The sequence below is a fragment of the Giraffa tippelskirchi genome, chromosome 7, assembly GCF_054371585.1.
Source record: "Giraffa tippelskirchi isolate mGirTip1 chromosome 7, T2T-mGirTip1v1.2.pri, whole genome shotgun sequence".
NCBI lineage: Eukaryota > Metazoa > Chordata > Mammalia > Artiodactyla > Giraffidae > Giraffa > Giraffa tippelskirchi.
The window spans coordinates 44,776,244-44,801,248 of NC_137281.1; the positions used below are offsets into that span (position 1 = coordinate 44,776,244).

The 25,005-nt window shown below is 38.2% G+C and overlaps 1 protein-coding gene across 10 annotated transcripts in view; it reads right to left on the reverse strand.

Moving 5' to 3' along the window:
• The window catches only part of PHKB (phosphorylase kinase regulatory subunit beta), a 203,830-nt gene that overhangs the window by 70,126 nt on the left and 108,699 nt on the right, over nucleotides 1–25,005 (reverse strand). For all 10 annotated transcript variants that reach the window (XM_081507930.1, XM_081507929.1, XM_081507936.1 and 7 more), the window contains one exon: nucleotides 7,511–7,605. In XM_081507930.1, the coding sequence (XP_081364056.1) occupies nucleotides 7,511–7,605 (95 nt within the window). The remainder of the gene's footprint in view (nucleotides 1–7,510; nucleotides 7,606–25,005) is intronic.

A 25,005-nucleotide genomic window follows, 5' to 3' on the forward strand; every position in this document is an offset into this window, starting at 1 on the left:
TAACCAACAGGAAGAAAGCAAAACACTACATCAACAAAACACAAAAACTACCTTGGGTATTACGTCTAGAAATTCACTAGACATAGAAAGACAAATATTGCACGGTTCTACTTATATGAGGTATATTGAATAGACAGATTCATAAAGACAGAAAGTAGAATAGAAGTAACCAGGAGCTGGAGGGAGGGGAGTAGAGACAGTCATTGTTTAAAGGGTACTGTTTAAAGGATCCTGTGTTCTCAAGCACAGAGAGTAAACAGGAGGAGAGATTAAAGACAGACAGAGATGATTAAAACCATGCCACTGAGTAGTAATGAAGCCTGAGTGATACATGGCAGTGGGAATAATTATGAAGAAACAAATGGAGATGCTTCTGTGAAGGCAGAGCCAATATGATAACCACCTGAATATAGGAGCTATTGGCACAAGAAGGGGTAACCACCTGAAAGTAAGAGCTACTGGCACAAGAAGACAGTCCTTATCCAAGATAGGGACTATGAATACAAAGAAGATAAATTTGGCATCATAAATGTTGGGTTTCTTTTTTTTTTAAACTACTTTACTGAGATATAATTGACATACAAAAAGATATACATATTTAATGTATATAACTCAATGAGTCGAAGTTAAGTATACACCCAGAAATGCTGAGTTTTACTACTAGATCTGTGGAGAGACAATCACCAGGTAGTTAAAAATTAAAGTTTAGATAGCAGGAAAGAGGTCAGGATTAAAGAAACAGGTTAAGATATTTGCATAACTCCACTATTTCCCGTGACATACCTTCCTCCCACATACACCTTTAAGCACACACAAACATTCAAGTTAAACACTGAGAACCTCCTATATAACAGGTGTTAGGGTACTATGACAGACACTGAAGCTACGGAAATGAATAAAACATGGTCTCTGATCTCTAGGAACTTATATTCTAAAGTCTGCAAAGGTTTTCTTGTTTTGTTTTCTTTTGGTCAAAATCTCATAATACTATAAAGTATATCTGCTACTGCTCACAATGATTTTCTTTCTGCTCCTCTAAACTGGCATTTCTTTCTACTCCTCTAAAGCTGGAATTAAGATTGCTGGAAGAAATATCAACAATCTCAGATATGCTGATGATACCAGTTTAATGGCAGAAGGCGAAGAGGAACAAAAGAGCCTCTTGGTGAGGGTGAAAGAGGAGAGTGAAAAAGCCGGCTTAAAACTCAAAGAAAAACTAAGATCATCACACCTGGACCCATTACTTCATGGCAAATAGAAGAGAAAATGGTGGAAGCAGTGACAGATTTCTTCTTCTTGGGCTCTAAAATCACTGCAGATGGTGACTGAAGCCATGAAATTAAAAGATGATTGCTTCTTGGCAGGAAAGATTTAACAAACCTAGACAGCATATTAAAAAGCAAAGACACCACTTTGCTGACAAAGGTCCATATAGTCAAGGCTATGGTCTTTCCAGTAGTCTTGTACAGATGTGACAGCTGGACCATAAAGAAGGTAGAGCACTGAAGAATTGATGCATTCGAACTGTGGTGCTGGAGAAGACTTGAGAATCCCTTGGACAGCAAGGAGATGAAACCAGACAATCCTAAAGGAAATCAACTCTGAATACTCACTGGAAGGACTAATGCTGAAGCTCCAATACTTTGGCCACCAGATGTGAACAGCCAACTCACTGAAAAGATGCTGATGCTGGGAAAGATTGAAGGCAGGAGGAGAAGAGGGCAATAGAGGATAAGATGGTTGGATGGCATCACAGACTGAATGGACATGAATTTGAACAAAGTCCAGGATATGGTGAGGGACAGAGAAGCCTGACATGCTGCATTCCATGGGGTCGCAAAGAGTCGGACATGACTTGGCAACTGAATAACAAAAAACCCTTATTTAAATAATGATATTTTATTCTTCAAGTAACATCAAGAAAAAACAGCCATTTCTGACTAGTGGGAGAGCAGTGAGGAGGCGCATCCCAAATGATACCACACTTTCCCAACCTCAATTTTAATCCCAGCTACAAAAGCAATTCTCTTTTCCTCAAATTAATTTGCTAAGAGTAATGTTAAAAAATCAACAGCTCTTAATTCATTCCTCAATGTTTTGGATTTATAATGTGCCAACAGCCCCATGCATATTTGAAGGAGGGACCTTTCTAAAGTTCTAGCACACTCCCTGCTCTCTGGATTCTGGAAAATTTCCTTCTGCCATAACCTCCTGTGAAGGAATAAGCTGGTCCAGAAGGCCTGGGTTGTCTAAATCCTGAAGATTCCCAAGAGAGGCATGCTTTCAGGATGAGTTTTCTGGCTTCTTACAAGGTTCTGTCAGATAACAGTGTTTTTGCATGCTAAAGGCCTTGGGCCATAGTGTACCAGTTTGTCTAGATAGTTTATGTTAATAATGTGATTTACAGAGAACATCTGCTTCTTCTCTGAGGGGTAACTAGAGCTTAAATAACTGAGGGCAATCATACAGGTGCTACACGCTTATATGACTGACTCCTAAAATAAAAACCCTGGACACTCAAGTCTGAGCAAGATTTCCTGGTTTGCAATACTTTGCATATGTTGTCACACATCCTTCCTGGGTAATTATGTCTCACATGATTCCACTGGGAGAGACCATTTGGAAGCTTGTGCCTGGTTTTCTCAGACTTGTGTGTCTTCACTAATTTTATCTGTTCTATCCTTTTTTTTTGTATTAGGTTGGTGCAAAAGTGATGAAAGAGTTAATCTTAGGTAGGTTGATAAGCAGTCCAGAACCCCCAAGGAGGAGGAGGAAGGGGTTCGGGGCCCTCTAGGAGGAGAAAAGGACAAACTTTTTTTTTCTGCATTCCTTGTCTTAGTCACATAAAACATTTTATTCTTTACAAGTGAAGTTGCTCAGTCGTGTCCAACTCTTTGCGACCCATGGACTGTAGCCTACCAGGCTCCTCCATCCATGGGATTTTCCAGGCAACAGTACTGGAGTGGGTTCTCCAGGGGATCTTCCCGACCCAGGGATCGAACCCGGGTCTCCTGCATTGTGGACAGACGCTTTACCGTTTGAGCCACCAGGGAAGTCCCCCAGAGCTAATGATTACACAATAAAACAACTCATCTTGCTCAAAGGTATGTTTCTCCTTAAATTCTGTACCAATGATTATATAACAACAACATATCCTGCTCAAGGACATGCTTCTCCCTCTTAAGAACTTTCTGATTAATCCTGTTATCTTAAAATCTTTATTGTGGGAGTGGGTCTGGTAAGACCTTTACAACCTTGAGACATTCTTCTGATTTATTGTTAATAACCAATTGAAAAAGTATATAGCTCCCTTGCTAAGACTAGGGAGGGGGCATTCTCTGTTCCCCTTCTGATGTCTATGTCAGACTTGAAGCTAAATCCTTTTCTTTGGAGATCAAGAATCCAACATCAACATCGTTCACAGTAAGCCATCAGTAACTGTGGTTTTGCATTGTTGAAATTTGCCATTTGATATTGGAATACATTCTAAAATAAACGTGATTATGTTATACATCATTTTAATGTGTATTTCTTGCCTTTTTTTTTGTTAATGACATTACTTTCAGCTTATTTTATATTTATTTTAGACTAGGGAATAATGTTAGACAAAAAGCAAATTCAAGTGATTTTCTTAGTCAGGTTCAAAAGGGATTGTGAAGCAGTGGACACAACTCACAGCAACTGCTAACAAATGTACAGCACAGTGGAGGTTCAAGAAGTTTTGCAAAGGTGATGAGAGCCTTGAAGATGTGGAACACAGTGGCCGACCATCAGAAGTTCACAATGAAAGATTGAGAGGATCATGGAAGTTGATCCTCTTATAACTACAGAAGAAGTTGACCAGCAGTTGACCATTCTACAGTCATTTGGCATTTGAAGCAAATTGGAAAGGTAAAAAGCTCGATGAGCAGGGGTGCCTCTTGAGCTGACATAAAATCAAAAAAATTGTTGAAGTGTGGCCTTTCTTATTCTACGCAACAATAATGAACCATTTTTCGATCAGTTTGTGACATGCAATGAAAAGCGCATTTTATATGACAACCGGCAAAAACCAGCTCAGTGATTGGACTGAGACGAAGCTCCAAAGCACTTCCCAAAGCCAAATTTGCACCAAAAGAAGGTCATGGTCACTGTCTGGTGGTCTGCTGCCCATCTGATCCACTATAGCTTTCTGAATCCCAGTGAAGCCATTACATCTGAGAAGTATGCTCAGCAAATTGATGAGATGCACAAAAACTGCAAAGCCTGCAGCCTGTATTGGTCAACAGAAGGGGCCCAATTCATTTCCACGACAATGCCTGACCGCATATTGCACAACCAGTGCTGCAAAACTTGAATGAATTGGGCTAAGAAGTTTTGTCGTATCCACCATATTCACCTGACCTCTCATCAACTGACGACCACTTCTTCAAGCATCTCAACAACGTTTTACAAGGAGAACTCTTAGAAAGAGTTTGTTGAATCCTGAAGCACAGATTTTTATGTTACAAGAATAAACAAACTTATCTCTCATTGGCAAAAATGTGTTGATTATAATGGTTCCTATTCTGATTATTAAAGACGTGTTTGAGCCCATGTGTAATGATTTAAAATTCACAGTCCAAAACCGCAATTACTTTTTCACCAACCTAATAATAAACTGTAAGTGTAACAGCTTCTGAGTCCTGACAGTCCTTCCAGTGAATCACTGGGGCAAAGAGTGGTCATGAGGACCCCTAACACAGCTTCCTTTGAAGTCGGAGATGTCTCTCTCTCTTTTTTTTAATAAGACTTCCCAAGATTTAATTTTTTAAACCAGAAAATGGAGAATGATCTCTTGGTGGCTCTTTAAGGGAAACCACTGAATTCAAAGCTGTACAGGAGAAACTCTAGCTTTTTTTATATCTCTGCTTCTCATGAGGTGGAATACTTCTTGGATACTCTGGAGAAGAGGCATTTTAAGCCCTTGCAATACTTCTACTTTATTAACATATATTTAATATAAAGAATTAAGCAGACTTTTTATTGATATATAATTTGCATATAGTAAAGGCATAAATGTTAAGTGTTATCGTTGGATAAGTTTTGACAAAGATATACACCTCTATAATCACCACCCAGATCAATGGTTAGAGTATTTCCACCACCCTAGAAAGGTTCACTATACTCCTTTTCAGTCAGCCACTCCCCTTCCCCACTGCAAGATAACCACTGTTCTGACTTTTAATATCTAAGTGTAGTGTTGCTTGTTTAGTACTTCCCATAAATGTAATCATGCAGTATGTACTCTTGTGTCTAGGAGATGATTTAACCATATTACTTAAATCAGTAGTTCACAATTTTTTGTTTCTGATTAGTATTTTGTTGTATGGATATACAATATTTCTTTAACCATTCACCTGTTGTTTAACCATTTGGGTTGTTTAGTAGCTAAGTCATGTCTGACTCTGACTCTTTTGTGATCCCATGGACTGTAGCCCACCAGACTCTTCTGTCCATGGGATTTCCTAGGCAAGAATACTGGAGTGGGTTGCCAGGAGATGTCTCTTGTTTCTGAGAAATGTCTGAACTTTACTACTCTACATATTATTCTGACATTTGGCAGGATCAATTCCCACAGATCAGTTAATTCCAGGATCTGACTTAGTCAATCATGATTGAAAGGCCACTGACACCAGCATTTCAAGTAGACAGCCATGTCTGACTTTCATATTTCACCAAGCCAAGCCAGCTAGTCCCAACAATGTATATGAGCATGCTATGTCTTGGCTACTGCTTAAACAGCTGAGAAAGTGGCAAAGGCACCTCACTATTTTACATACTACCACAACCAAGCTCCCAGTAGGGTAGAGCAATAACACCTCCCACCAATTTTCTGCTGCCAGCCCTTCCTATGATCTCCCTGTTAGAAACTGTATAACACTGCACAGATACAATCCCCACTCGGCTACAAGAGAGAAGCCTCTGTCCTGGCCCTAGAACAAGGCTCTTAGATAGGATGTAGCTCCACATGGGAGGCATAAATGATTTCCATATAAAAAGTACACCTAGAGTAAATGCTCTATAAAATTCACTCTCACTCATGTGTACCCTGACTTTTTGAATGGGAGAGAGAGTTGCAAGTATATTGAATGTAAAAAATTATACATAACCCACAGCCCTCATCATATGTGGCAATCATGAAGTAAATGTTTTAACTATTCATTATGTTAGCTGTGTGCTTTGATGTAATCTGGTTCCTGCCCCCATACCTCAAATCTGTGACCAACAGGTCACTTTATATTCTAAAAAAGGCCTTGAGATTTCATCACCCTAGAAGTGGGTCACACACACTATGTAAATGAAACATACTAGTCTTAAAATGGCTCAGAGTCACAGCACTAGGCAATATGAAGTAAAATACATTCCCACTTTCCCATTTCTTCAGGTAAAATTGCATGTCTCAAATACATCCAGAATGTACACTTGTACGGCAGTGAGACAAGTGGTAAATAAAGACAAAGGCCAAATCTCTTCCTTATATGGGAACTAATAGACCAGCATAAAATCTCTATCACTTATTAACACAGGCATTTTTATGTTCCTGAGAAAATCTTAACATTTACTTAAAAGTCTCCCCCAAAGTTTTTCATCTATAAACCACTCATAGTAACTAGATGTTTTGTTGAGGACCAGCAAAAGAAGCAGAGAAATAGTGTGACAGAACCTACTAATGAGGCTGGCTGGCCTTCCCTTTCTCTCATTAAAACAAGCATTTATGTGTGTGTGTTTGTGTATTATACATATATTTTTAAAGTAAAAGGAGCATTTCATAATGCTTATTTGTAAGCATATTTTCTGTTACAGATGATGCTATTCTTATTAAATACATTTTAACTGCTTGGAATCCCAGGCACATATTCAGGTTCATTCCCTTTCTCCTCAGGCAGTTTCAATAATCCACACAACATTTTCATTTTAACAGTCCTCATTACTGGTATCATTTAATACTTGAGGATATGCTCAAGTCAACATCAACCTTGCTGATCCTGCAAACACTTATTTTGTTGACATAACACAGTCTGAATCTATAGCTACTAAACGTAAAAAAAAAAAATTTAACTATTCCTTTCCCTGACATGTCACCAAGTACTAAGATCAGCTCTGTCCATCACTTAGTCCTATCACAGAGACACATCACTAGATAGACATCAAGAATGGCGTGGGGGTGGGGGGGCGTTCATGTAACAGTGCCATCTCATCTGTTCCAATGCTACCAACACATAAATCTTCTCAAAGACATTTGATACCTTAAAGTCAAACATTGTAAAGGTGAAAATGTTTACCTGTGAGACATCTTGTTGGAAACATCTGACTCATACTTTTTCATTAACAAATAACCTTTACCACAAGTAAATCTTAACTAACCAGAACAGCGAAATGTCTTGCTCCCAGAAGGAACAATTAAAAAACCCATTTAGAATAAAATTTATTCTTTAATTAAGCTTTAAATGTCTGGATGAGTCTAAATCATGAAATAAAATCTCTTTACCTGATTGGAAAACCTCATGCTCACATTTCGTTGATTCTGTAGTGGGACAAAACGCTGAACAGGATCAATGTCTTTAGGACTAATTAATTCATCAGCTGAAAAAAAAGAAGGGAAATGACTGAGTCAACAATGTATCTATACAACACTATAAACCAACTAGACCTAACAGGTGTTTATAGAACACTCCATTAAACCAAGAGCAGAATATATATCCTTCTCAATGTGCAAGCAACATCTTTCACATACCAGACCATAAAATAAGCTTCAGTAAATGTAAGAGGATTTAAATCATACAAAGTATATACTTCAACCACAATAGAATGAAAGTAGAAATCAATAACAGAAAGAAGTCTCAGAAATTCACAAACTAAAATTAAATAATACATTCCTAAATAACCAATGGGTTTGAAAAGAGAAATTAGGAAATACTTTCTAATATACTTTCTGATGATGATTGAAAAAGAAGACACAATATACCAAACTGGATTTAGGTAAAGCAATGCTCAAATGGGAATTCACAGCTGTAAATGTATCTATTAAAACAAAAGACTCTCAAGTCAATAAGCTATATTTCATATTAAGACAACAGATGAAAAAGAGCTAACTAATCAAAAGCACACAAGAGGAGTATAGTATAAATGAAACCAAATAGATTCTTCAAAAACTCAAAAGTTGACAAACCTTTAGATAGACTAACTAAGAAAAACAAAAAAAGACTTAAATTACTTACTCAGGAGTGAAACTAGGAACAATTTAGATAGTAATTTAGACAACCTAGATAACCTGGGAAAATCCCTAGAAATACATACACTACCAAAACTGATTCAAGGAGGAAAAGAAAATATGAACAGATGTATAACAACTAGTATAAAATTGTTAGAAAAAACTATAAGAGTAAATCTTTGTGACTTTGTATTAGATAAAATTACATCAAAACATATGTAACAAAGAAAAAATGAGATAAACTGGACTTTGTCAAAATTGTAAGCTTTTGTGTCTCAAAGAATACCATCAAGAAAGTAAAACAACAGCCCAAAGAATGGGAGAAAATATCTGAAAACCACATAACTTGTAAATGACCTATATCTTGAACATACAAAGAACTCTTACAACAATAAAAAGACAAATAATCTAATATTAAAAAAGCTACAGTATCTGAATAGACATTTCTCCAAAGAAGATTTACAGTAAATATATGAAAAGATGCTCTGACAACATTAGTCATTTGGGAACTGCTTATCAATACCACAATGAAATAATACCTCATATCCATTAGGACAACTCACACCAAAAAAAAGACAAGAATAAGGGTTGGGGAGGACACAGAGAAATTAGAACCCTTATACACTGCTGGTTTGAAGCCAAATTGGTAGACCTACTTTGCAAAATAGTTTAGAAGTGCTCCAAATGTTAAAGGGATGGAGCCAAAAAAAAAAAACAAACACCCAGTTGTGGATGGGACTGGTGATAGAAGCAAGGTTCGATGCTGTAAAGAGCAATATTGCATGGGAACCTGGAATGTTAGGTCCATGAATCAAGGCAAATTGGAAGTGGTCAAACAGGAGATAGCAAGAGTGAACGTCGACATTCTAAGAATCAGCAAACTAAGATGGACTGGAATGGATGAATTTAACTCAGATGACCATTATATATACTACTGTGGGTAGGAATCCCTTAGAAGAAATGGAGTAGCCATCATAGTCAACAAAAGAGTCCAAAATGCAGTACTTGGATGCAATCTCAAAAATAACAGAATGATCTCTCTTCATTTCCAAGGCACACCATTCAATATCACGGTAATCCAAGTCTATGCCCGACCAGTAATGCTGAAGAAGCTGAACAGTTCTATGAAGACCTGCAAGACCTTCTAGAACTAACACCTAAAAAAGATGCCCTTTTCATTATAGGGGACTGGAATGCAAAAGTAGGAAGTCAAGAAACACCTGGAGTAACAGGCAAATTTGGCCTTGGAGTACAGAATGAAGCACGGGAAAGGCTGATAGAGTTCTGCCAAGAGAACGCACTGGTCATAGCAAACACCCTCTTCCAACAACACAAGAGAAGACTCTACACATGGACATCACCAGATGGTGGACACCAAAATCAAATTGATTATATTCGTTGCAGCCAAAGATGGAGAAGCTCTATACAGTCAGCGAAAACAAGACTGGGAGCTGACTGTGGCTCAGATTATAACTCCTTATTGCCAAATTCAGACTGAAATTGAAAAAGTGGAGAAAACCACCAGACCATTCAGGTATGACCTAGATCAAATCCCTTATGACTATACAGTGGAAGTGAGAAATAGATTTAAAGGACTAGATCTGATAGACAGAATGCCTGATGAACTATGATGGAGGTTCGTGACATTGTACAGGAGACAGGAATCAAGACGATCCCCAAGAAAAAGAAATGCAAAAAAGCAAAATGGCTGTCTGAGAAGGCCTTACAAATAGCTGTGAAAAGAAGGGAAGCAAAAAACAAAGGAGAAAAGGAAAGATATACCCATTTGAATGTACAGTTCCAAAGAACAGCAAGGAGAGAAAAGAAAGCCTTCCTCAGCGACCAATGCAAAGAAATAGAGGAAAACAACAGATTGGGAAAGACTAGAGATCTCTTCAAGAAAATTAGAGATACAAAGGAAACAGTTCATGCAAAGATGGGCTCAATAAAGGACAGAAATGGTATGGACCTAACAGAAGCAGAAGATATTAAGAAGAGGTGGCAAGAATACACAGAAGAACTGTACAAAAAAGATCTTCACAACCCAGATAATCACGATGATGTGATCACTCACCTAGAGCCAGACATCCTGGAACGTGAAGTCAAGTGGGCCTTAAGAAGCATCACTACGAACAAAGCTAGTGGAGGTGATGGAATTCCAGCTTAGTTATTTCAAATCCTGAAAGATGATGCTGTGAAAGTGCTGCACTCAATATGCCAGTAAATTTGGAAAACTCAGCAGTGGCCACAGGACTGGAAAAGTTCGGTTTTCACTCCAATCCCAAAGGAAGGCAATGCCAAAGAATGCTCAAACTACTGCACAATTGCATTCATCTCACATGCTAGTAAAGTAATGCTCAAAATTCTCCAAGCCAGGCTTCAGCAATACGTGAACCGTGAACTTCCAGATGTTCAAACTGGTTTTAGAAAAGGCAGAGGAACCTGAGATCAAATTGCTAACATCCGCTGGATCATTGAAAAAGCAAGAGAGTTCCAGAAAAACATCTATTTCTGCTTTATTGACTTTGCCAAAGCCTTTGACTGTGTGGAACACAATAAAGTGTGGAAAATCCTGAAAGAGATGGGAATACCAGACCACCTGACTTGCCTCTTGAGAAACCTGTATGCAGGTCAGGAAGCAACAGTTAGAATTTGACACGGACCAACAGACTGGTTCCAAATAGGAAAAGGAGTACGTCAAGGCTGTATATTGTCACCCTACTTATTTAACTTATATGCAGAGTACATCATGAGAAACGCTGGGCTGGAAGAAACACAAGCTGGAATCAAGATTGCCAGGAGAAATATCAATAACCTCAGATATGCAGATGACACCACCCTATGGCAGAAAGTGAAGAAGAACTAAAGAGCCTCTTGATGAAAGTGAAAGAGGAGAGTGAAAAAGTTGGCTTAAAGCTCAACATTCAGAAAACTCAGATCATGGCATCCAGACCCATCACTTCATGGCAAATAGATGGGGAAACAGTGGAACAGTGGCTGACTTTATTTTTCTGGGCTCCAAAATCACTGCAGATGGTAATTGCAACCATGAAATTAAAAGACGCTTACACCTTGGAAGGAAAGTTATGACCAACCTAGACAGCATATTCAAAAGCAGAGACATTACTTTGCCAACAAGGTTCATCTAGTCAAGGCTATGGTTTTTCCAGTGGTCATGTATGGATGTGAGAGTTGGACTATAAAGAAAGCTGAGCGCAAAAGAATTGATGCTTTTCAACTGTGGTGCTGAGAAGATTCTTGAGAGTCCCTTGGACTGCAAGGAGATCCAACCAGTCCATCCTAAAGTACATCAGTCCTGGGTGTTCATTGGAAGGACTCACGTTGAAGCTGAAACTCCAATACTTTGGCCACCTGATGCGAAGAGCTCGACTCATTGGAAAAGACCCTGATGCCGGGAAAGATTGAGAGCAGGAGAAGAAGGGGACGACAGAGGATGGATGGTATCACCAACTCAATGGACATGAGTTTGGGTGGACTCCTGGAGTTGGTGATGGACAGGCAGGCCTGGTATGCTGCGGTTCATGGGGTTGTAAAGAGTTGGACATGACTGAGCAACTGATCTGAACTGAAATGTTAAAGATCGAGTTAGTATATGACTCCGTAATTCTACCCCTAGGAATCAGGGTAGGAAATGAAAGGGAAATGAAAACATATGTCAAAGAATAACTTGTTCATGAAAGTTTATAGCAGAATTATTCACAATAGCCAAAAAGTGGAAACAACCCAAATGACCATCAGCTGATGAATGGATAAATCAAAGGTGGTCTACCCATACAATGGAATGTTATTCTGCCATAAAAGAACAAAGTGTGGGAATTCCCTGGTGGTCCAGTAGTTAGGGCTTCGCACTTCCATTTCAGGGGGCACAGGTTTCATCCCTGGTCTGGGAAATAAGATCCTGCATCATGAGGCACAGGCAAAAAAAATTGGGGGGGGGTGGTGGGAGAGAAAAAGTGTTACTACATGGCTGAAACTTGAAAACAGGATAAATGAAAAAAGTTTGGCATAAAGTCCATATTACATGATTTGTTGTCGTTCATTTGCTCAGTCATATACGACTCTTTGTAACCCCATGGAGTGCAGCATGCCAGGCTTTCCTGTCCATCACCATCTCCCAGAGCTGGTTCAAACACATGTCCATTGAGTTTGTGATGCCATTGAACCTTCTGATCTTCTATTGTCCTCTTCTTCTCCTGCCTTCAGTCTTTCCCAGCATGAAGGTCTTTTCTAATGAGTCTGCTCTTTGCATCAGGTGGCAAAAGTATTGGAGCTTCAACTTCAGCATCAGTCCTTCCAATGAATATTCAGGACTGATTACCGTTATGATTGACTGGTTTCATCTCCTTGCAGTCCAAGGGACCCTCAAGAGTCTTCTCCAACACCACAGTTCAAAAGCATCAATTCTTTGGCACTCAGCCTTTGTTATGGTTCAACCCTCACATCCATACATGACCACTGGAAAAACCATAGCCTTGACTAGATGGACCTTTGTTGGCAAAGTAATGTCTCTGCTTTTGAATATGCTGTCTAGGTTGGTCATAGCTTTTCTTCCAAGGAGCAAACATCTTTTAATTTCATGACTGCAAACACCATCTGCGGTGATTTTGGAGACCAAGAAAATAAAGTCACTGTTTCCATTGTTTCCCCATCTATTTGCCATGAAGTGATGGGACTGGATGCTATGATCTTTGTTTTTTGAATGTTGAGTTTTAAGCCATTTTTTTCACTCCTCTTTCACTTTCATCAGGAGGTTCTTTAGATCTTTGTGCTTTTGCCATTAGGGTGATGTTATCTGCATATCTGAGGTTATTGACATTTCTCCCGGCAATCTTGATTCCAGCTTGTGCTTCATCCAGTTGGCATTTCACATGATGTACTCTGCATATAAATTAAATAATCATAGTGACAATACAGAGCTTTGATGTACTCCTTCCCTAATTTGGAACCAGTTTGTTGTTCCACATCCGGTTCTAACTGTTGCTCCTTGACCTGCATACAGGTTTCTCAGGATGCAGGTAAGGTGGTCTGGTATTCCCACCTCTTGTAGAATTTTCCACAGTCTGTTGTGATCCACACAAAGGCTTTAGCATACACAATGAAGCAGTGGTAAATGTTTTTCTGGAATTCCCTTGCTTTTTCTATGATCCAACAGATGTTGGCCATTTGATCTCTGGTTCCTCTGCCTTTTCTAAAACCAGCTTGGACATCTGGAAGCCTTTGGTTCACTTACTGTTGAAGCCTGGCTTGAGAATTTTGACCATCACTTTGCTAGCATGTGAGATGAGTGCAGTTGTGCAGTTGTTTGAACATTCTTTGGCATTGTCTTTCTTCAGGATTGGAATGAAAACTGACCTTTACCAGTCTTGCTGCTGAGTTTTCTAAATTTGCTGGCATACTGAGTGCACAGCATCATCTTTTAGGATTTGAAACAGCTCAGCTGGAATTCCAACAACTCCACTAGCTTTGTTCGTAGTGATGCTTCCTAAGGCCCACTTGACTTCGCACTCCAAGACGTCTGGTTCTAGGCGAGTGATCCCACCACTGTGGTTATCTGGGTCATGAAGATCTTTTTTGTATAGTTCTTCTGTGTGTTCTTATCAGCTCTTCTTAATATCTTTGCTTCTGTTAGGTCCATACTGCTTCTGTCGTTAATTGTGCCCTCTTTGCATGAAACGTTCCCTTGGTATCTCTAATTTTTTTGAAGAGATCTCTACTCTTTCCCATTCTATTGTTTTCCTCTATTGCTTTGCATTGTTCACTCAGGAAGGCTTTCTTATCTCTTGTTGCTATTTTTTGGAACTCTGCATTCAGATGGGTATATCTTTCCTTTTCTCATTTGCCTTTCACTTCTCTTCTTTTCTCAGCTATGTGTAAGGTCTCCTCAGACAACCATTTTGCCTTTTTGCATTTCTTTTTCTCGGGGATGGTTTTGATCCAACACCTCTTGTACAATGTTAGGAACCTCCATCCATAGTTCTTCAGGCACTCCATTAGGTCTAATCCCTTGAATCTACTTGTCACTTCCACTGTATAACTGTAAGGGACTTGATTTGGGTCATATCTGAATGGCCTAGTGGTTTTCCCTACTTTATTCAATTTTAGTCTGAATTTTGCAATAAGCAGTTCATGATCTGAGCCACAGTCAGCTCCCAGTCTTGTTTTTGCTGACCCTATAGATCTTCTCCACCTTTGGCTGCAAAGAATATAATCACTCTGATTTCACAATTGACCATGTAGTGATGTCCATGTGTAGAGTTGTCTCTTGTGTTGTTAAAAGAGGGTGTTTGCTATGACCAGTGTGGTCTCTTAGCAAAACTTTTAGCTTTTGCTCTGCTTCATTTTGTACTTCAAGACCAAACTTGCCTGTTATTCCAGGTATCTCTTGACCTCTTACTTTTGCAATCCAGTCCCCTATGGTGAAAAGGACATCGTTTTTTGGTGTTAATTCTACAAGGTCTTATAGGTCCTTCATAGAATTGTTTTAACTTCAACTTCTTCAGCATTAGTGGTTGGGGCATAGAATTGGATTACTGTGATATTGAATGGTTTGCCTTGGAAATGAACAGAGATCATTCTGTCATTTTTGAGATTGCACCCAAGTACTGCATTTTGGACTCTTTTGTTGACTATGAGGGCTACTCCAGTTCTTTTCAGGGATTATTGCACACAGTAGTACATATAATTGTCCTCTTAATTAAATTCACCCATTCTGGTTCAATTTAGTTCACTGATTCCTAAAATGTCGACATTCACTCTTGCCATTTCCTGTTTGACCACTTCCATTTTGCCTTGATTCACGGACCTAACATTCCAGGTTCGTATGCAATATTGTTCTTTATGGCATCAGACTTTACCTCCCTAGTAGCTCAGCTGGTAAAGAATCCGCTTGCAATGCAGTAGACCCCAGTTTGATTCCTGGGTCAGGAAGATCTGCTGGAGAAGGGATAGGCTACCCACTCCAGTATTCTTGGGCTTCCCTGGTGGCTCAGTTGGTAAAGAATCTGGCTGCCATGTGGGAGATCTGGGTTCTATCCCTAGGTTGGGAAGATCCCCTGGAGAAGGGAATGGCTAGCCACTCCAGTATTCTACCCTGGAGAATTCCATGGACTATATAGTCCATAGGGTCGCAAAAAGATGGACATGACTGAGCGACTTTCACTTCACTTCACATGGCATCAGACATTACTTTCATAACCAGACACATCCACAACTGTGCACTGTTTCCACTCTGGCTCAGCCTCTTCGTTCCTACTGGAGTTATTTCTTTACTCTTCTCCAGTAGCATATTGGCCACCTACTGACCTGGGGAGTTCATCTTTCAGTGTCATATCTTTTTGCCTTTTCATACTGTTCATCAGGTTCTCAAGGCAAGAATGCTGAAGTGGTCTGCATTCCATTCTCCACTGGATCACGTTTTGTCAGAACTCTTCATCAGGACTTGTCCAATTTGGGTGACCCAACACTGCATGGCTCATAGTTTCAATCAGTTAGACAAGGGTGTGACCCATGTGATCAATTTAGTTAGTTTATTATATGATTTATTATATGATTTGAGGTATATATTAAATGTCCAGAATAGGCAAATCTATAAGGTAGACTAATGACTGTCTAATGCTGGTGGAAAGATGAAGTGATTAAAGATATGTGGGGAGTGATTGATAAAGGGTATAGGTTTTTTTGTGAGTGGTGATGAAAATATTCTAAAATTGATTGTGGTTATGGCTGCACCCCCCTCCTCCTGCCCCAGCTGGCTCTAATGGTAAAGAACTGGCCTGCCAGTGCAGGAGACAGAGAGACTTGGGTTCAATCCCTGGGTCGGGAAGATCCCTTGGAGGAGGAAATGGCAACCCACTCAGTATCTTTGCCTGGGGAATCCCAGGAACAGAGGAGCCTGAAAGTGAAAGTCATTCAGTCGTGTCTGACTCTTTTCTACCCCATGGACTATACAGTCCACGGAATTCTCCAGGCCACAATACTGGAGTGGGTAGCCTTTCCCTTCTCCAGGCGTCTTCCCAAGCCAGGGATAGAACCCAGGTCTCCCACATTGCAGGTGGATTCTTTACCAGCTGGGCCACAAGAGAAGCCCCAAAATACTGGAGTGGGTAGCCTTTCCCTTCTCTAGCGGATAGCAGGCTACAGTCCATGGGGTCACAGAGTCGAACAGGACTGAAGCGACTTAGCATGCATGGTTGCACAACCCTGTGGATATGCTAAACACAACTGAAATGTAAACCTTAAACAGGAGAAATGTTTGTAATTTTAACTCAGTAAAGTTGTTCTAAAAATCATGGATTTGCAGTCTCAGGAAGAAAACTAGATCCTTGAGGGAAGACAATGTTTCCTAACACTGAATTCTAAAAGATGCTCCTGAGATGGAGCATTTTTTAGGGGGCACTGACCAGCATGAGGGCAATGTCTGACTGCTGTTATGCTATAAATATGGAAGCCCTTTTCATGTTTTAGTTCCTTGTGGTAACTCTGGATAAAATACAAAGATACAACAAGGAAGACAATTTAGTGTGTTTGGGAGGAGTGGGTGGGAAGAAGGTACTAAGTCAGTGTTCTCTGCTGTTTTCTGCTCTAATGTACCTCAGAGACCCACTGACACCCGAGGCTCTCTGTAGCATGGATTCTCTGAGGGCCTGGAGGTGACTACGCTGGGAAGGAGCAGTGTTGGGGGGAGGATCCTCAAATTTAATTCTGAGTAACTTCTTTGGTGTGCGAGTTGGCAGTATTTATGCAAATTTAAAGCAAGCATACTCTCTGACCTAGCAATTAGCATATCTTAAAGTTTCTGTTATGCTCAGACATGTGAAAGTTAACTGAATAATAAATCAAAAAAAAAGAATCCAACTTCTCCTAAAATGAGTCAGTAGAGGTGTTTACTTTTACTGCAATTAAGCTATGAAAATATGCTCATTTCATTTTGATCTTCAGTTCTATGTTGATTATATAAAAACAGGTTGTTATGTGGCAGCCTGGATGGCAGGGGGGTTTGGGGGAGAATGGATACACGTATATGTACGGCTGAGTCCCTTTGCTGTTCACTGAAACTATCACAACGTTGTTAATCAGCTATATCCCAGTAAAAAGTAAAAAGATAAAATAAAAACAGGCTGAGTTTTATACATATTTATCCAAGCATAATATTTACTTAAAAAAAATTACAGCCCATCTACCATAGCTTTTTAGGTACTGTTTTTAGGCAGTGAATAATTCTGAAAAACAGAGGAGGGAGTCAACCACAAAAATGATAGTAAATTCTTTGCAGCTTTGGGGCTGTTTCTCACTGTATTTCTATTCTGGGGTAATTTCAGGGCACATGTACAATGTTATCTAATAGACAAAAAACAAAGGTGTCTTTAGAGACTCTTGGAAGATATTTTTCATAGTGATAAAAATGAAAATAATAGAATAATAAGAAAAAGGAGGAGAAACAGCAGCAGAACAGCCACAGAAGCCACCACAGCCACTGCTGCCTCTGCAACAGCAGCCACAGCATCATTTTGTGCTTACTCCATTACTGGCATTGTTTAAGCATTTCACATACATTAATCCTCAATACACCCTTATCTTACAGATGGCAAAACAGAGGCATTGAGTAGTTAAGCAACTGGCACATGGCTAGAAAACGATAGAATTTAGATTCAAACATAATAGTCTCTTCAGAGTCTCCTGACCACATATTAATCTTGCCCTTTAAGAACACTGATATTCTATATGATGGAAAAGATAACCAAGAGGTGGAAACAATAAACAATTTAGGCCTTGATATGTCATCCTTTTCCTACCCCAATCAGGGAGTGTATTATAGGATATTCTCTCGCTCTGAAAAAAATATACTTTTGCAATTTAAACCAACTCAACATGGGCTTGATTATGGCAAATATCGGCATGTAATTTCACTTTATTAATATTAGTTTAGTTTATGATGCAGGGTTGATTAATACAGTGATATTCTAAATAGTAGCATATTATTTCCCCTTATTTGTCTGATCACTGAGATGTGAAAAAATTTTCATTACCAATAAGTATTTTACATAATTAATGTTTTACTGTCATTCTATAGAAATGAATTGTATCTTTATTATTTTGTTATTTATAAATGATGACAGATAAATTAAGAAATCTTATATCCTTGGAAAGCATAAGTGCTAATTTATTAACAGTGATATGAATCAAATAGACAACCAAATTTTGAAAAAGCTTATTTCTTTGCATTTCCTTCTCATTTCTCTTTTTGTACTATACCTGTATATCTAGCTTCATGTACCAATTTATACTACCTGTTCATCTATAACCCACAGGCTGTATGATTCTTATTCATGTCTATACCACACTACCTAGCATAGCAGTAGCATCTGGCAGGCGCTCAAGAGACTTATTAAACAAAATAATAAATTGGTGGGTTAACAAATCTGGATATATTAATTGCCATAATCATTAATTTCTATATGGTAAAAGTGATAAATACCTTAAAAGATCAAGTTAAAAGACATTCCTCCCCACCCTACTGCATTGATTTTTATCATTCAGGAGGCAAAAACAAAGCTCCTCATTGCTCCAATTATGGCACTGGTTTTCTCGTGAGATCCCTGAAAGAACTCATACCTGCCCAACTACAGAACATTAAAAAAAAAAAAAACAAGGATAAAAGAGCAATGCCTTTTACATTTCACAATACAGCACCAAATCTCACAGAATCAAGTATTTCTATTAATATAAATAGGGACAGCTGTTTTTAAACCTTTAGAAGACAGAGTAGGTTCATTAATATCTGCATTTTTATACACAGAAAAGGTTTATGAAATATACCCTTGGTTTATCTCAAACAATAATTGTTGAGGGTAAAAAGAAAAAAATCCTTAGCTACAGTGATACATATTAGCAATTCATATATTAAGAAATGAGCTATGAGAAAAAAGAAAATGTAGATCCTCAATCTTACACATTATACCAAAAAAATCCCAAATTTATATAATGTTCTTAACTCAATTAACTGGGATCTAACACATAAAGATTTTAAATTTACTTCACCAAAAAAAAGCACAAGTTTGGGACTTCCCTGATGGTCCAGCGGCTAAGACTCCAAGCTTCCAGTGCAGGGGGCCTGGATTTGATCTCTGGCCATGGACAGAGGAGCCTGGTGGGCTACAGTCCATGAGGTTGCAAAGAGTCAGACATGACTGAGAGACTAAGCACAGCACAGGGAACTAGATCTCAAACACTGCAACTAAGACCCAGTGCAGCCAAATAAATAAATAAATATTTATTAAAACAACAACAACAGCAGCACAAGCAAAGTTTAAGGGCAAACTAGGAAAATACTGAGAGGTTAAGTATACCTAATATATAAAATATGCACACAGACTGATGATAAAAACTATAAAACCAAGGTTAAGTGAGCAAAGTAAATAACTAGGTAACTCAGAGGACACAGAAATGACTGAGAAATATGTTTTTAACCATCAGCATGCAAATAAAAACGGGATACAAATCAGTATCTTAATATGCTAGTAAAATATTTACTTTTAATGAGCACACTTAATGCCACAAAGGTTATATGTGACACATCACTGTGGAGACTTCTGCATAAATCAACAGTTTGTCAGTCATGGGCTGCATAACCTTGGGTGAGTTGCTAAATTCTTCTGAGCTTCAGTTACAGCTTATAATACCCATCTCATAGAGAAGACAGGAGGATTACTTAGCATAATATTTGTAAAGGGAAGAGCACAGACTATGACAGATTTTAAGGCAGGTATTATTTCAGGGCAACAGTCTGACAATATATACATAGAGTCTTCTCAGGCTTGAGGCATCACTGGCTTCATGTTCAATTTCACTAATATATTCAAGGGTAGATCAAAAACTTGTATACAATTTTTCTAGCTCTAGTAGCAATTCAAGTAAAAATTTTAGTTTTAAGAAAGTCATGGAAGAAAAATCTTTCAAGGTGCAACTTTTAAAGCAAAACTCTATTACATGTACTTTTAAGATGTTAGTGATGCCTACTGCACAGAAATCCTACTTCAGGTCACTAGCAATCACATGGATACCATGAAAAAGATAACAAAAGTGCTAAGAAATTGATGTCTTTCTGCTTGAAGTTTCCTGGAGGGTGATAGCTGGGAAAGCTCTTAGCAACCACAATGTAGAAATAAACCTGTATATTTTTATCTCTTTATCTTCAACACTAACAAAACTGTGGGTTACACTGAGCAAGGTGTCAACTGTATTTGAATTTCAACAGACCAATGAAAATCAATACCTCAGTTTCTTATGTCCACACGCACACTAGGGGGCACTTGATCGCTGACTTGAAACAGATTTCCAGGCTCAATCAGTGGTTTTCATATTTGAGGTCAATTGGTCAAGAAATATCATGAATAAAATCAAATACAAATGGACTTGTCTTAGTTTCAGACATTGGGATAAGAATAAGAGGCATATTAGAATAACTAACCTGCCCTCAGAGAGACAGAAATATTTCCTAGGTTGTCACATTTGATTCTTGTTGTAAAGCTACTGTGTATCAATCACAATGACTAGTAGGGAGAAAGTGAAAGTGAAAGTGAAATCGCTTAGTCGTGTCCAACTCTTTGCGACCCCATGGACTGTAGCCTACCAGACTCCTCCGTCCATGGGATTTTCCAGGCAATAGTACTGGGGTGGGGTGCCATTTCCTTCTCCAGGGGATTTTCCCGACCCAGGGAACGAACTCGGGTCTCCTGCATTGTAGACAGACGCTTTACCGTCTGAGCCACCAGGGAAGTCTCGAGCAGGGAGAAGGCCTCTATAAATATCAGCTGGTTCACTGAGTGGATGAATGGTTAAGAAGCATCTAGGGATGCATTTTCTTCTTGTGATGTTCTGTGACTATCAGAGTACCTATAAAGAGAGCCCATATGCATCCTTAGTTGCCTGTTTAACAAGAACTATGAAACGTATTTTCACAAGTATTATTTTCCAAATGGTGGCTGAAAGGAGGAAGGAGGATAGAAAGATGGGCAGGAAGTAGAAGAATCATTTAAGTATGTATTTGTCCCACAGTAAATGCTTTAGTATATTTTCTCGTTAATCCTTAAAACAAAATAAACTGATGATCAAGAAGATAAGAAAATTCAAGACGCTTAAGCAGTAAGTGGTAGAACTTCTTTCCAAATCCTAAACTGTCTAGTTCCTAAGTTCATGGCCCCCAGACTCTTGATCTTTCCACTACAGTCCAAGAAAAACATAAAGAAAAGCAAAGAAGGAAGTGAAACTAGGGGGAGGGAGAAGTGGATGAAAAACAGTAATGTCAGAGAAACAGTATCACATGGTTAAAAGTTTGGTGGGCGTTATAAATCATTTAAAGAATCGTTTCTACTGGAAAATGAACTGAGTTCCAAAAAAACGACTTACTAAAGAACTTTAGGAACCCAAGAATTAAAGTTTGGGAACTTCATATGCACATAACATTTTAGATATTTTAAAATATTGCTTTGCCTATTTCATCATTTTAAAACTCTCTTGTTAACACTTCCAGGAAATTAAATTAACACCCATCCTCAAAAGAAAAGAATCCTTTGTGAAAATCAAAAAAATTTTCACTCAACTGAACATTTTAGGACTTAGCATGCATTGGAGAAAAAGCCATAGTTAATTAAAAAGCTCAGTAATTCAAGTAGAATCAAGAACATGCCTGTTTTAACTCTTGATTTTTATTAATGTTTTCAAAACATCTATCCTAAAAAATTCTTCTGTTCACCTATCTTAATTTATAAAGTAGGTAAGAGCTGTAATCTTTATGATTTGGGATCTTACAGTAGTACCTAAATGAGGTCATCACTATGAATGTCTGATACAAAGGGTAAAAAAAGTTGGTTGCATACATAGTAGTCCCCTAATCTACAGTTTCACTTTTTGCAGTTTCCATTACCTGTGGTCAATCACAATCCAAAAATAATAAATGCAAAATTCCAGAAATAAACAATTCACAGGGCTTCCCTTCCCAGGTGACACTAGCGGTAAAGAACCCGTCTGCCAATGCAGGAGAGGTAAGAGATGCGGGTTCCATCTCTGGGTCAAGAAGATCCCCTGGTGGGCTATGGTCCAAAGGGTTGAACACAGTAGTTGGACACGACTGAAACAACCTAGCATGCATGTGCACAGACAATGTTTAAATCCTGTGCCTGTATCCTGAATAGCATGATAAAATCTAGGGCAGTCCTTCTCCTACCTGGTAACCCCAATCATCCCAAGATCTCTAATTATGGACATGGTCTGCTCCTGACATTGGACCATAAACATTGTCAAGGCTCCATGATCCAGGATTCCCAGAAGCAGATGATCCTACTTCTGACATCTCCTCAAAAGGTCAAGAGAAAACTAATGCTATGTCACAAGGCCTACAACATTTACCTTATCTCATTTCATCATGTAGGCATTTTATCATCTCACATTATCACAAGAAGAGGTGTAAGGTTTTTTTTCTTTGAGGGAGACTACATTCCATAACTTTTATTGCAGTATACTATTATAAATTATTAAATTATAAAATTATTCTTTTTTATCATTAGCTATTGTTGCTAACTTCTTACTATGCTTAATTTATAAATTAGACTTTATCATAGCTATGTATACATAAGAAAAAACAGTACATATAGGATTTGGTACTATCCATGGTTTCAGGCATCCACAGGGGAGTGGGTCATAGAATGTATACTTGTGGATAAGGGGAGGGGGACTATTATTTATTGAAAACACAAGCTCAAGTCTGGAGGTCAGGCTTTTTTTTTCAAAGCTAAACAACTGATATGTTAGTTTCTCTTTAAAAAAATATTGAATAAGAAAATATATTAAAGTTAAATAATGGTTTTGGGGAAGTTTTAAAGTTATCATTAACTGTATGTTATCTTACATTACTCTAGTTTAACCTCATAAAAACTTCAATCCAAAGATCATGATTTTCAAATGACTTTTATGTGATAAATATTCTTAAGGTTACTTACGCAAAAAACTCAAAAAAGTACATGGCTTTCTACAGACTCACATGAACATTTTCTAAACTTTCAAATGTAAACAAAAATTAAAGGTATAACTAATGATCATTTTATACTAAGACAAGTCAAATGTTATATCTGAAATAACATTTTATTTGGTTTAAAATAACATGTTTGTGGTTTATTTACCTATTTCACAGCAAACACTGATTTTCTAAAAGTCTAAATTTTCTAAAGATAAAAAAAATTACTGTAATAATTAACTATTTTCTAAGAACACAGTGGGTAGAGTTCAGGTCTTGGGCCAGGAAATAGCATACTGAGTCTTTCTGCTCTAACAGTGAAATAAAAGTCACATAGCTTTGTTGCATATTATTCATTAAGGTATGTGTATATTAGTTCCTTAGTTGTGTCCGACTCTCTGCAACCCCACAGACTGTAGCCTACCAGGCCCCTCCGTCCATGGGATTCTCCAGGCAAGAACACTGGAGTGGGTTGCCATTTCCCTCTCCAAAAGGAACTATAGAAAGAAAGAAAGTGAAGTCGCGCAGTCGTGTTTGACTCTTTGCGACCCCATGGACTGTAGCCTACCAGGCTCCTTCATCCATGGAATTTCCAGGCAAGAGTACTAAAGTGGGTTGCCATTTCCTTCTCCATCATTAAGGTATATATAGAGCAAAATATTAAATTTCACCTGAATTAGTGAAAGCCATATATTATAGAATATTTTTAAAGGTTTATGTTCTATTATTTCCATATAATTCCAATTAACTGCCCACAAAATATTGTTAAGCAGATATCCAACTGAGGGTCCTTTAATGAATAAATAAGACTTTGTTCGTAAATGTGGTGGCTGGAATCTTAACATCCATAGAAATTGGATGGTTCTTAGCGAGGGAGCAGGGAGGGGCAAGAATACAACGGTCAAGAGCAACTAAATGATTCAGTCTTCCGAGATCTTATTCATTTTAACCAGTGAGTTGTTAACCAGATGACACACAGCTAGGTCAGAGTGCTAATTAATATGCAACATCTCTTTTTTTTTTAGCAGGAGATAAGAATGTGGTTTCGTAGTTTGCAACACACCTTTTGCAGGTTCTCTACTGCCTTTTTAGAAGTACAGCAGGAAAAAGAGAAATTGACTATTTCTTTAAAGATTTTCTTATTCAAAATGGTCATGAAATAGAGATGAAGGCATGACCTGGACTATTTCTGTTCACTCTGATCTTAACAGAAGAAAATGCTATCTCCATTCAAAACCTGTCTACATTTAATACATTTATTTTGGAGTAACGAAAGTCCAATTTTTTTACTGATTGATATTTTCAATCCTCTTTATTTTTAAAGCTCAATCTGCTTATGTAGAGTATGGTCAATTCTGTATTCCCAATTAATTAGCCTTCTTACTCTTATCCTGAGACTTTGCTCAAACAGCAATCTTTCTAGCTGTATCAATCCCAGGCTGGATATATAGCAAAAACCAGGATGAAGGCAGTTTAGATCTCAAATTATAGCCCAGGTACCAGTTTTCAGTCTCATACTCACAGGAAAATTTCATCATGCTCACTTGTAATTTCCAAGTATAGTATACAGAAACTTATGATTCTGATGTTAAAATTCTTGTCTTAGGTTTACTATTCCTCTTCCAAAATATGTTTTATTTAGCTTAGTATCAACAAGGCTTCTTTGTATTCATGATAATAAGATGGAAATAAAATTCTAACTAGAGATAATCTTAGCAACTTGACTTGATTCTAAGAAAACTAC